Raw genomic sequence first — 13,173 nt, forward strand, 5'->3', positions numbered from 1 at the left:
TACTTTAAGGGCTTATAGATAAAAAAAGATCTTATTTTATCTTTTATGTGCCCGAATTATATATATATATATATATATATATATATATATATATATATATATATATATATATATATATATATATATATATATATATATTAATTCCCTTTGTTTAAAGACTAAGACTATTACACTTCTTAAAAGAAAAGAAGCCTATGATTTGTAAGGCAAGACCCTATGGCTCAAACTGTTCTTTTCAGAATCAAATAGAAAAAAAGAAGAAAAGTTTATTTCCCACGATTCCAATTTGTGACAACCGTAATACCAGAAAGTGAGGGAGCATCTAGATCTGGATATGGGGGATTTTTGTATGCATCAGGATTGTAACAATAATAAAGATCCAATCATTCGTTTTTTGTGTAGAGATTTCAGTTGCGAAAAAACTGATGGAGAATTTTTCCGATTGTCGTTCATTTTTCTGAATAAAATGAAAGAAATTTCCATGCGTATTCCGTGATCATGGGAAAGTTAGAAAAAACGGTTGAATTGATTTTATTATCTTAGAAGCGAAATTGGCTTATACCATTCGTGAGAATTGTCAAATTATATTGTACTTGCCCCACAGAACAAAAAGGAAAACTGAAATAAACTATTATTCTGTCAAGTATGTAAAAATGTGCCAATTTTTAGTCTTTAGCTACTATTGTACAGATATTGAATACAAAGCTGGTCCTATATTTTTAAAATTTATAGGTAAAACCGACAACATGTTATTTCATGCTATTTCAACTTCGTTGTATCTTATACAAAAATAGAAATCCAGAAGAAGAACGACATTAATGAAGGCAAAGATTGTATTCTTAATCTGTATAAGAGCTTAAGTTGTATAAATTTAGTTACATTCATGGTCGCAGTCCATTTCAAGGAATTCTATAAATTGTTTTATCCTTCGAAAGATATAATGTGCTTCAAATATGGTTTCACTTACTACACCCATACGTTGGTGCCAATTCACAGAAATTGGGGGGGGGGCAATTATTGTATTTTTCCTATTTTGTCAATGAAAATATCAAATACAGTTTTTTTAAGACAAAGGGATAGGAGGGGGCAAATATATATATATATATATATATATATATATATATATATATATATATATATATATATATATATATATATATATATATATATATATATATATATATATATATATATATATATATATATATATATATATATATATATATATATATTTAAGATAAGGGTGCTATATGAGTGCTGAAGGGGCTAGAGCTCCCCTCTAAGTATAAAAATGGTATTTCTAACTGAAATTAAATAGTTCATGCTTTATGGTCCGCAAACATATTCAAGGGTGAATGTAACCCCAAGCTCCAAGAATGTCTCTGAAACTGGTAGGTTATTTAAATAGCCATTCCATTGCTGTGTGCTGATGGCTATCTTAGGATATTTGCTCGAAGAAATTTTTTTCGACGTGATACCTTAAATAAGGTATTTTTTCCAAGACCCCACTGCCTTTCTATGACCAACAAGTAAACGTTCAGATTGTGAATAGTCAAATTATTAGATAGTGAAAAAAGACACAGAAGTCTGGATATTTCGATCACATGTACAGCGATCGTCATCAGCAGATATACTAAAGACGATCGTCAACAGTATTTCTTTTGATGACGATCGCTGTATGTGTAGTCGAAATATCCAGATTTTACATCTGTTTCACTGTCTAATAAATGGACTTATTCCTATTTGAAAGTTTATTTTCTCCTCAAAGAAACTTTGGCCCTATTTAGGGTAAAATTGTTGTTTTGCAGGACAAGTGGCAGCTATTGGCAATTTGCCGTGAAGGGATCTCTGTTGATGGTTAAAAAGACTTTACGACTTCAAACTCTTGTTTGAATGGCTCTTCTGAATAACTTATGAACGACTCAATCCAACCGCCCCCGATTAAAAAAAAGAAAAAAAAAACAGAGGCATCTGTTATCATCATTCTCAAAATAAGAGATACAAAGTTTCATATTTTTGTATAAATCAGAGTGATAAGTGTGTTTTAGGGTCCTCGGGTATGTTGGATTTCATAGTTTTTATGGTTTTCATAAAGATCACTCAAATTTTAAAAGGATTTTTAATCTTTATTTCGAGAATGCTGCTAATGTTCTAGTGCCAAAAAATACTTACTACTAAACTAAAAAATTAACAAATTATGTATGTTTAGAATCATTATAAAAAATAGATTATTTTCATATTTGTACTAAAATAAAAGATATATTTTAATTAGTTATAGTTCGTTACCACGATTGTTTAATTAATTACTCTCTCTCTCTTTCTCCCTATCCACATTATCTCTCTCTCTCTTCCTCCCTCTCCCTCTCTCTCTCTCTCTCTCACCTTATGAAACCGTCTTTAATTTGTTTTTTATTGCCTTCTTTTCCTGAAAGAATGTTGAGAACGTATAAAGAAATCTATATTTTATTATTTCTTCCACTACCTTTTATATCCTTTATGGTGCAGCACATCTTAACGACAGCTTGATGAGATTATGTATACTTTTATCATAGAATTTCAAACATTCCCCATTGTTCATCAGAATTTACAAAATAGTAATTTACTTGATACGGACGCTCTAAATAGTACTCATTGTGTTGAGCTGAGTATTCCCATCCATCATAAATGATAGTTAAACTGATATGTAATTTTCATAAAAGGATGATTGCAACTCAAAAGAAAACCAATCAAAACCAATGACTACGCTCTTATTAGGGTGATGGACAGTTCAGAATCTCATCATAGGACATATTAAACAATACTTTTTCGTAAAGATCGAAATTCACTTAAGATCAACTCAAGTTATAATTATTCAAACCTAATTTATTAATTACTTAAACATAGATATATCCAAAGTATCGATATATGCATATCTAAACACTGAGGTTGAAGTGTCTCCCCCTTAAAGATTAGGGAAGAGACCCCCCTAATTTCCCTCCAAAGATTATTTCAAAGGCCCTCTGGGAAAATAAGAACCTTATCGTCTTCGTGTAAAAGCCTGTTGATACCCCATTCCTTAACATCGGATCTGTGTCCACTTGTGAACACGTAAATGACACTCAAATAGACGCACTTGCGTTTCAATTGCTTCCAAAGGAAATATTGAGTACCGCAGAGTCTGAACTGTACTTAAGATTGTGGTCAAGCTGAGAAAAATACAAATTTTGTAAGTAACTTAAAACGAACAAGTGTTGTCTTCTTTAGTTTACTTGTATAAAAACTATAGTTCAACCGTACTAGGTTGTATTTCAGGACTCAAAAGTGGACTGCATTTAATTCAGGCAAAATGTTGGAGCATGAGTGCCTAAGGAGGTGCGCCTCCAGGTTTGGAGGCACGCCGGGAGGCGTTCAGGGGCTAGTATGCGAGATTTTCATTTATATATGTATTTTATTTTGGAATACCATTATGTTTGTGTGATTGATTTCTGTTTTAGACCCATATAATGCTAAATTGTAATGAAAATCGTGACTACAAATCCCAGTCACTCAGCAAATGAGTTCTCGCATCGCTTAGTCAAATGCGGCACTTTTGGATTTAAGCTTCCATCAAATACTTTTGATATGTCGAGAGCTAAGGTTCCAAAAACAAACAAAATGTTCCGATATAACCGTTTTAAGCAGTAATGGAGAAACAATTTTAATCAAGTTACTTAAGCAGCCACGTACGCACAGATCGATCATAGATCCGGGAAGATTTTGCAAGCGATGGGAGGAGGGAAATTTTTGAAAAAACTGGTAATTTCGACAACCATTTATATTCTGCTTTAGAGATTTAGGGAACACTTCCACTCGTGAAATCGGAATGTTAGTACTATATTTGGCTCTAGTGATTTTAATTGAAATCTGTATTCGTTTAAAATTTTATTTTCATCTGATTAAAAAAAAATTAAGTATGGTGGACATGGCCGAATCCAGGGGGAATGAGGTTACAAGGTTAGAATACCCCAACCCACCCCCAAAATGTTGACCGACTCATAAGAAGTAACAAAAATACATATAAGCAAACTCTTGGTGGGTTTTGTATAGTTTTTATACTCCCCCCCCCCTTAAACAGAAAACGCCCCCAGAACAAAAATCCTGGATGCAGCCTTGATGGTGGATGGTTATGGGGGAAAAATGAAAAGAACCACAGATTTTTGGAGGTCATCCCCCAACCTTCTACTTCCCCTGTTTATTAGAGCGTGTTCTTCCGATTAAGTTGAATTAACTTGTTAATCCAACTAGCTGTCGATTAACCCTCTCCGAGTTAATCGGAATTAACTTCTTAGTGTTTTGAACAACTCCGGTAGTTTGTATATTTCCAAAAGGGCTCTTGTTTCTTTTCCCCTATGCTGGACTAACCTAATATTGAGTAAGCAATAAAGGACTAAAAATTGTTCATAACAACCTTTTCATTCCACGAAGCAGTTCCGAATATCATTAGCTATGACAGGACCGTATCCAGGATTTCTTCGGGGGGGGGGGGTTAAAAAATAAAAACGCATCAAAATTTGTTTATATTCATTTTTGGTACGATTTTACGAGTCGGACAAAATTTCAGGGGGAGTTCAAACCCCCTAGCCCCCTCCCCTGGATACGGCCTTGAGTATTAATCTTTTTACAAAATTGCTATAAATTTAGCTTATTACTGATGCGGATATTTTGCAAAGTAGATTAATAGATAATCTATTTTTTTCAAAATAATTAGAAGCAGTTTCTTTTCAAAATTGTTTTACACTATTAAAACTTTAAATTTTAAAACCCAGTAAAGAAGTTTGTTGGTGTACAGATTATAATATTTGAAATGTCCTAGTCAGGTATTCAACAAGTAGGTGGGGAAGCCCACCCTCCCAACTTAAAAATATCATAATTCTCGCAATTCCGTCTATAATATTTGAGGAAACATCCAATGGCGTCATTCAAGAAAATTGAGCGGGAAAGGGCAATGTGTATTTTTCAAAAATCTAGAGGGGTAAATCTGTCATATTTTCAATTGAAAATACCAAAAGAAAAGGCATTTTAAAATGAAAGTAACTCCGAAAAAAGTATTTCCAAAAATGTAGGGAGGAGGGCAAAAACTATTAGAGGGCACTTGTCCTCCCTTACACCCCCCCCCCCCTCACTCGATTGACGCCTGTGAATTCATATTTGCGTTTTTCAAATTTAGGATAATTAGGGGTTCCCCAAATATTCACCCTCCTAAAAAAAGATACATATATCCTTGATTGGCTTTGTTATTATGATCGATTTTTTTAAGTTATCCTTTTATAAAGAAATTTATTAAGGAACAAGAGGTTGTGTAAAAGGGATTTCAGACCGAGAGTCTTTTTGTACACTGGAAACAACAACAGCAGTTCATTTGTAGCACCGATTACAGTCTCCAAAAAAAGAAGGTATGGTCAGAGGAATAATAGGTAAAGCCGTGGTCAGTAATGAGTGTGCAGTATCATTTACTCCTGCTACAGACTTCACGATACCTTGGTGTAGCCTATCTGTGTTTTAAACTTAGTCTTGGCTTTCTTTGTTTTTACTAATTTGGTGTTACCGTTGTGTACTGCTTAACATCATGAATCATGAACAAGAGATCAATATCCACTATTTTTTTTTTTTTTTTTTTTTTTTTTTTTTTTTTGCAACCTGAGTTGTTTTGAGCTTTGATCTACAGCTTTTTTGCAACAAAAAACAAAAACAAAATATAAATCGGAAACCAGATGAATTAAGGTTGTACAAAACACACACAAAAATAATACGACATGTAAACATTTATCTTTCATGAGTAAAAACAGAATAAAAACACCATATTGTTAGAGCCTAGTACACAAAAATGTATAATACAAAAAATATGCATCTAAAAAATTTGATAAGTGTTTTTATTGATGGTTTCTCAGTAAATCCAAAGGATTATATTGATTTTTTTTTATTGATATGTGCGTTTCTAGTAGTTTGGGGTCAAGTAAGTGGTTGGTCTTAGAAATGGGATCAAAATGTTATGGAACAGTAAAAATGATTGCAAATTACATAAAATAGGGAATGACCCATATAGAAACATTTTTGTATGGGTGGGGGGGGGTGCACTTTAAGCATTTAATTTTTAATTTTGTAGCTTTGACCCATGTGGGTTTAAAGCATTTAGTAGGCTACCCATCTGTCATCTGTGCGACCTTTTGTGTAATTATGTGATTTAGTTTTATTGTACTAAGTACTTTATTTTGTTTTGCAATAGTTATGATTTTTCATTGTCATTGTTCTGTACCATGTTTTTTTATGTGTGTTTTATCATGTGCTATTATTTTGTGTAATTTATTTTGCCATGGCCCACAGCGGCTTTTATTGCAACAAATGTCTATTTATCTATCTATGCTTACTTTCCTTTTCAAAAGATGGTTAAAGTTTTAGCAACATATTCACATGCTCCATCTTTCTTCTCTTTTTTGTATCGTTAGATTCCAACCTCATCATATTCACTGCAAACCAAGGTAGAAATGATCATTGAGTGTAATTTCCCTATCTGGCAGGCATTAGTGTTAATTGGTACTTACGATGTCCCCACAAATTCAAATGCTAAATTTAAGCTGTCAAATACTAGCAAGATGGTGAATTTTATGTCATTTCAGTGTTTATAAGCAGAAGATTAAAGAGATAACATTCAGAGGGCGTAATTGTATGTCGTTCAATGTCATAATTTTCTACCTTCATTATAAAGGCAGATAATGCATTGTTATATACAAAATAATTCAATCACATTCAACACTTTATTGCGCATCATCGCCACGACTCAAATTGAGAAGTTTCTATATCTCAAAAGTTCCATATTAGCAAAATAAGTTCGCATAACAAATTGTGTTCAACTGATCTTGCTTTCAAAATTTTAGAGCTGCTCCAAGACATAATTCTCTTTAATGGCTCATAATTTAACATAAGCATAGTACCTTTTATGACTTTTAATCATTATTTACTTTACAATTTACTTGTAATTTGTAATAATTACAATTACATTATTACATTACATTATTACATTATTGTAATAATGTAATAATTACAATGTAATAATGTAATATCTGCTATATGCATCCCAGGTTGAGTTTTTGTGAGGACGGAGGATTGGTAAGATAACGGAAGAGGATTTTGAAAAGATAAGTATAAGCATAATGGGGTGGAGCTGGTGTGTTGCTGTCCTTTGCAAGTATCTTTTTCTCAAGTTTTTGTCTTGCTGATTTTTTTTTTTTTTGTAACAATGGCCCGTATGGTCCTCGAGAGGAATGTATTATATGATTTTACTAAGTCCCATCCAAAATTTCGATTCACAACATTATATAAAGTGCGTTGGCTGAACGGCAAAGGGGGGGGGCGTGGGGCTTATCAATGAATTTATATCTGGAAAGAGGAGCCGTAGCTCTTTTTTTCAGGCTACTAAGATTGCAAAAAAATTAAGTTCACTGCCATTCCGTCAATCCAAAGCCAAAATTCCCTTGTTCGTACCTTTTATGAATATTTTAGAATTTGAAAGAGGTAACCTCACAGGTAATTTGCTAAAATTGCAGTCAGGGACGTGCACAGGGGGGACAAAGTGTGGGGGCCTCGGGGTCAAGAGCCACCAAATTTAAAATTGTTGGCTCTTTTTGTTCAAGCTTGTTCCTTATTATCCCCCCCCCTCAGATTAAGTTTTATTATTGGGCCTCCGAAAAATTTTTTGGGTACGTGTCTGATTGCAGTATGATGGTTTTTTGCTAACTGCAAAATATGTTGTGGTACGAGTATTAAACTGCAGTCCAAATTTGGAAATGGGATTTATTTTCTAATCCCTACATCCACCCGCTCCCTACTTGTAAGGCGTTGAAAACTATGTTAATGCAAGTATGGCCTGTCTTGTCAAAAAACAAAAATGGATTAGATTCTGCTTTTCTCTCATTGTAGGCCCAAGGACACTACCTCCTTATATTTTAAAAACCTCTTTTTGGGAGGTATTTTCATTGTAAAACGCCTTTTCTGTATTTTCAATGCAAAAATAAAAAAACAGCCCACCCTCTATATTTCTATTAATTGAAGCCACTGTGTAGGCCTTAATCAAGTTTTTCTTAGAACTTTGACAGATTTGAAAATAAAATCGATTTGATTCTTTTTTCCTAGGTTATAATAAATATTTTTTTTATCTTTCAAACTTTAGAAATAAAGCTGGGAAAGCCAAGAGTCTTCAAAATTTTAGACAAACCTTTTGTGTTGAAATATTAGAAAAATTATTTATCATTTATTCATGAGGCTATATTTAATTTCAGAACGAGGATTTTATAGGAACTCTCGTTTTGAAATCTTATTGAATATGGAAGTCATTAAGAAGCATTACAATATAATGAATTTTATTCAATTGTTCTCCCTTGCTTCTGTTTGTTTTCATTTAGTGTAAAAAAGATTCATTTACGAAAAAAGATTCGTGCTATTGCATCTGTAACATTTCATATTTTTCTTAGAAAAGAAGAAAAAATGTCATGGTATTTTAATTGCAGACTATAGGAACGTGGGCTTGCAAAATAAAGTAGCTAAGAAATTATAGAAAGACATCTTGTATTCTTGTTAGGGGTGAATAAAATTAGAAATAAAAAAGGGTTAGAAATATAGCTTTGTCGTATTGCATTCACCTTACTGTTTTTTACTAATGTTAGAAGCGGATGATTGTTAGAAAATATTGCAAAACAGTTTGGATTGATTCTTTGGCACTTTGAAATTTAAAACATCCTCTGCATTATCCATATCATTTATTTATAGCATTTTAGCTTATTACAATCTGCCCATAACTATGCCTTGAATTCACAACTGAAGTAATTCCCAGTATATTCTTCACGTCCTAATAAGGTTTCGTAATCTACCTCTACACAACAAAAATGCCTCAATGCCTCAGTGCCTCAAATGCCTCAATGGCAATGAGATAGGTAGTTGTTAAATTTTTCGTCTGATTCGACAAGTGAAGTTCTTTCCGCAGTATTCTGAAATTTTTTTGGGCTTAATTAGCTAGTAAATTTAAATCAAAGACGGGGATGAATTTATGGCCGAGGTCATAATTTACGGCCACAGGTACCAATCTCCTAATTTGATGTCTTTGGCCAGGAGTGCAACGCATGGTGGGGGGGGGGGCAGATCATTCGACACTTCCCGTGTTTCCCCCCAGATTTCTTGAGGTACCCATTTAGAGCTTGGTCAACTCTGGTTAAGCTTACAGAGTAAAACTATTCGCCCCTGTTCCAAACCAAAAAACCACCGACACCAGGACTCGAACCCCTTTGCTCAGAATTCCAGGTCTAGCGCGCTAACACTGGGCTAGGACAGCTCGGCCATTATCATTTATATTTTATTCGATTTTTTCATCCTTCCCATGTGTTTACTCCATATTTTCAAATTGAATTTGTCATTGATTGCTATCTTGCTGCTGACCGTTGACCTCCCATATTTTTCAACAAAATTTCGAAATCTGATTTGACAAAAGTTGAACAGAGTCCAACTAAAAAAACTAAATTAACCTGGATGGAGAAATCTTGCTATATTTCCAAAATTTAATAAAAATTGCCTTCCAATAAGTGAAGTTCACACTCCTCATAAACTAAGAGCAAGCTTTGTTTTTTTTTCCTATTCATGCTAATTTTCCCACGCGCAATTTTTTTGTTGAAAATGTGTCAATTTTTACTATGTGGCTGATGGCTGACCGAAAAAAAAATGAGCGAATCCAAGCTTAAATAGGAATTCCGTAAAACAGGTCCCTGTTCAAGGGTGTAAAAGCGAAAGAAGACTAAATGGATCCATGATTTCTGGATTTTAAAGGCAAGTGCGCTGTTATATGCTAGGATACCAGACTGGAGATATAATCTTAAAAGTTGCATAGCTGAGCAACTACGATTCTCTACGAGCACATACAAATCTAAACATAGAATATGTTTTCAAAATTTTGATTTTGAAAGAACAATTATCTTTTGTATTTTGTATACATATTTAGCAAAGCAAGAAAACCCTAGATCAGCCAAACAGAAATACAATTGTTCCAAAAATTAACGAGAATGACTTCTGTTCGCTGCTATATTATTGCCACTGTATTAAAAAAGGACCAGTCTTGGAGTATCGGGTGGAGGTGCTTGTTGAATCCAACTTGTTTCCAATTAGCCTACCTATCAACCAAAGAGTAGGTTCAATAATATCTTGTACGAGATATTGTAATCCATAGCCTCTTATTTTACTATTATTGTCGTTTTCCAGTACAGAAGAAACTCCCCCCCACCCCCGCAGGGGTGTCAATTAGGACGGAGGGTATTTATCCCCCCTCTGTTACCGGATTGTGAGGACACCTTCTTAGGGATATTTTCATTGAAAAATACCATTTTTTCATTAAAAGAATTTTTCAAAAATCAAAATCCCCCCTCCCTCATTTTGAAAAATAAATTTTTCCCCTCTACGTTTTTGTAAATTGACATCATTGACCCCCTGGTAAAAAGTGTTCCTACCTCTTTAATTGCTATTAAACTTGCTAAAAAAAAAAGCTTACAAAAAGAAAGATAGACAAGCTCGTGTTGATTTGAAGGAGAACAAGAAAACTTCCCGTCGCTCGTGCAGAACTGGAAGAAATTGGCTCTTTAGAATAAGGACCTCGGAAATAAACGGACTAGCACACCTATAAGTTTGAAATGGGATCCTGTGTATATATGGCTTACTATATGAATCTTACTCTTATCTCAAGGCTCTAACGTATAGAGCCACTTCATGTACAAGGAAAGGAAGGGAGATTGAGATGTGGCACCTAAACCAAAGAGGAGTTAATGGGCCGATGATTAAAGGTGGAAGATTATATTTGCCGAGTGACAGACAGTTTGTAGCCCTTCCCCTTAACCTTTTAAAAATACCTTTTACTAATTGTTATTTTTATATTTGAGAATAATTTTTTTTTTCGTTTGAAAATATTATTGTGTCGTTCTATGTCTTTGAAAATAAGCTAGCCAATTTACCTAACTATAATTAAAACAGTTATTGTAAAGCTCAAGTTTTTAATATTCTTTTGTCATTTTAGATGAAGTATAAAAGTTCAATGCCTAAGTCATTGCATGGTTAGGACGTGATTTCTAAATAGAGAGTTGAAATTAAAAGACAATTATCAGTATACATTTTATATATCTTTACTCTATTTTTAACCAGTGATGTCAATTCACAAAAATCAGGGGGAGGGGCAATGTATTTTTTTGAAACCTAGGTGGACGATTCTATTGTTGTTGTTTTTTTCAAATTTTTCAGTGAAAACACAAAAATGGCATTTTTTAATTGAAATCTGAAAAGAATTATTTTTATAAATCTAGAGGGGAGCAAGTGTCTCCCGTTTTCCCCTAATTAAAGCGATTTTTTTCAATTTTAAAAATATTGAAAGAATAAGAAAATAGTGGATAGTAGGCTATGAATGTATAGATGCGTGTAGCTTTTTGCTGGAAAAGTTTGAAAATAATTGAGATTTAAAGAAAGGGAAAAAACAGTTTCTTTTGAGATAAAGAAAATTACAGACACTTCGTTTGGTGGCGGGAAGAAGAATCGATGTCACTATTCAACGAGTGTTATGCCACGGTGGATGCTAAACTTATTATTTAATTAACTGTGGTCTGTATTCTAACTATTGGTATATTCTTGGCAGGCTGTAACAGTAGTTGTACAAAAAAATTAGTTTGAGTTATTTAGATGATCTTCCCTTATCAGAAATAAAATTTTATAAGCAATTGGATATTTCGTGTAATAAGCTTCAATTGCACAGCCCACTGTAGCGATACACATAATAGGATACAAAAATAAATAATTGGCTATAGGTTAAGATTCAGATATATTTAGAAAAGAGGTTTACCTTGCTGTAGTACAATCGCGATATAATGCATCGAAGTCCTTGCAGGATAACAGTTTACAACGATTAACTCCTGGCTGTATCGCCCCAAGTCCTCTCAAAATTCTCACTTGCTCTACATTACAGACAAGGGGAACAATGTCAAGTCTTTTAAGCTTTGTATATACGGTGTGCAAGCCACCCACTAAGTGTTTTAAAAATAGTTCAAATGCTTGTGGTAAACACAACATTGTTTCTCCGTGAATAACAAACGCAGCAACCTTGTGCCCCCGATAATCGACTAGCTTACATTCATTCGCACTTGGATCCGTTGATGAAATTGGGGGTGGACTACTGACATACTGCCGCTCACGATGCGCCATCATTTGGCTGTGTAAAGATGGTGGCATAACGTGTTGCTGGTGCAAAGCACGTTCTTGTTGCATTGCCGCGGCAGCTGCAGCAGCCGCAGGATGGCTCATATAGAGTCCGTGATAAGCTTCAGGAATGCCAGACATGCCTGCCAGTCCAGCAAGACTTCCAGGGGGCACCATTGGGTTTAGAAAGCTATTTTTGCCATGTAAGAATGCACCAGCAGCTGCCGCATGCAAAGCTGCCACTGACGGTGGTACGTGAGGAAATCCTAACTGTAAACGAGAATTCATATCCCTTAGGGGAGGGCTTGACGAACTTGCTCTTCTATTTGGACTTGAGGACTGTCGCTCATTTGCTGAGTAACCAGAGCTACCTGAGCCCCCTCCACTCGGAGAAGAGGTCATACTGTAATTACTGGGTGAAATGGCAGATTTTCTTTGGTGATGCGGCGAATGTATTTCTCTTGTTTCACTCTCTTTTTGGCTAAGCATGGCTAGATGCAGTGAGACAGGGTACCCAATAAGTGATGCCAGCTTAAAACATACCTTCCTACCTCAAATACACCAAGTCCCTTTATCCCTTTCAAAATTCACACAATAGGATCCTTTTCACAATCAGTCTAACAGTCAAATGGCAAGTTGAAATGGAAATATCAAAGAGCAACTGCAATCCATATAAAAGAAACATGACGATTGGATCTGAAGAAGAAATGAAACAATGATGGCATCGCTCTCATTGGCCAGCCATAGCTATATACAATTGATGGAACTTCGAAACGCCCAATGGAAACCTAGATAAAACATTGAATGCCGCGCATCTCTTTTCCGCTAACATTTTCTTTTCTTCTTCCTTTTTTTCAATTATACTCCCTAAGGAAAAATATAAAGATCCGCCTATATCATGTATCATATGTAAGATCCTATCTCGACAATATAGAAGTGAATAGTTTT

General features: G+C 34.4%; 1 protein-coding gene across 3 annotated transcripts in view; it reads right to left on the minus strand.

The window, feature by feature from the left end:
• The window catches only part of dac (dachshund family transcription factor), a 141,705-nt gene extending 128,804 nt beyond the window's left edge, over positions 1 to 12,901 (minus strand). For 2 of the 3 annotated variants that reach the window (XM_089099573.1, XM_089099572.1), the window contains exon 1: positions 11,873 to 12,900. In XM_089099573.1, the coding sequence (XP_088955699.1) occupies positions 11,873 to 12,714 (842 nt within the window). In that variant the 5' untranslated portion in view covers positions 12,715 to 12,900. Of the gene's footprint in view, positions 1 to 11,872 lie in introns of all 3 variants that reach the window. The other variant, XM_089099574.1, reaches the window with a different exon arrangement.
• Positions 12,902 to 13,173: the final 272 nt, after the last annotated feature.

This window comes from Artemia sp. Qi Xiang Cuo, chromosome 13, assembly GCF_049724085.1.
Source record: "Artemia sp. Qi Xiang Cuo chromosome 13, ASM4972408v1, whole genome shotgun sequence".
NCBI classification, from domain to species: Eukaryota; Metazoa; Arthropoda; class Branchiopoda; order Anostraca; family Artemiidae; genus Artemia; species Artemia sp. Qi Xiang Cuo.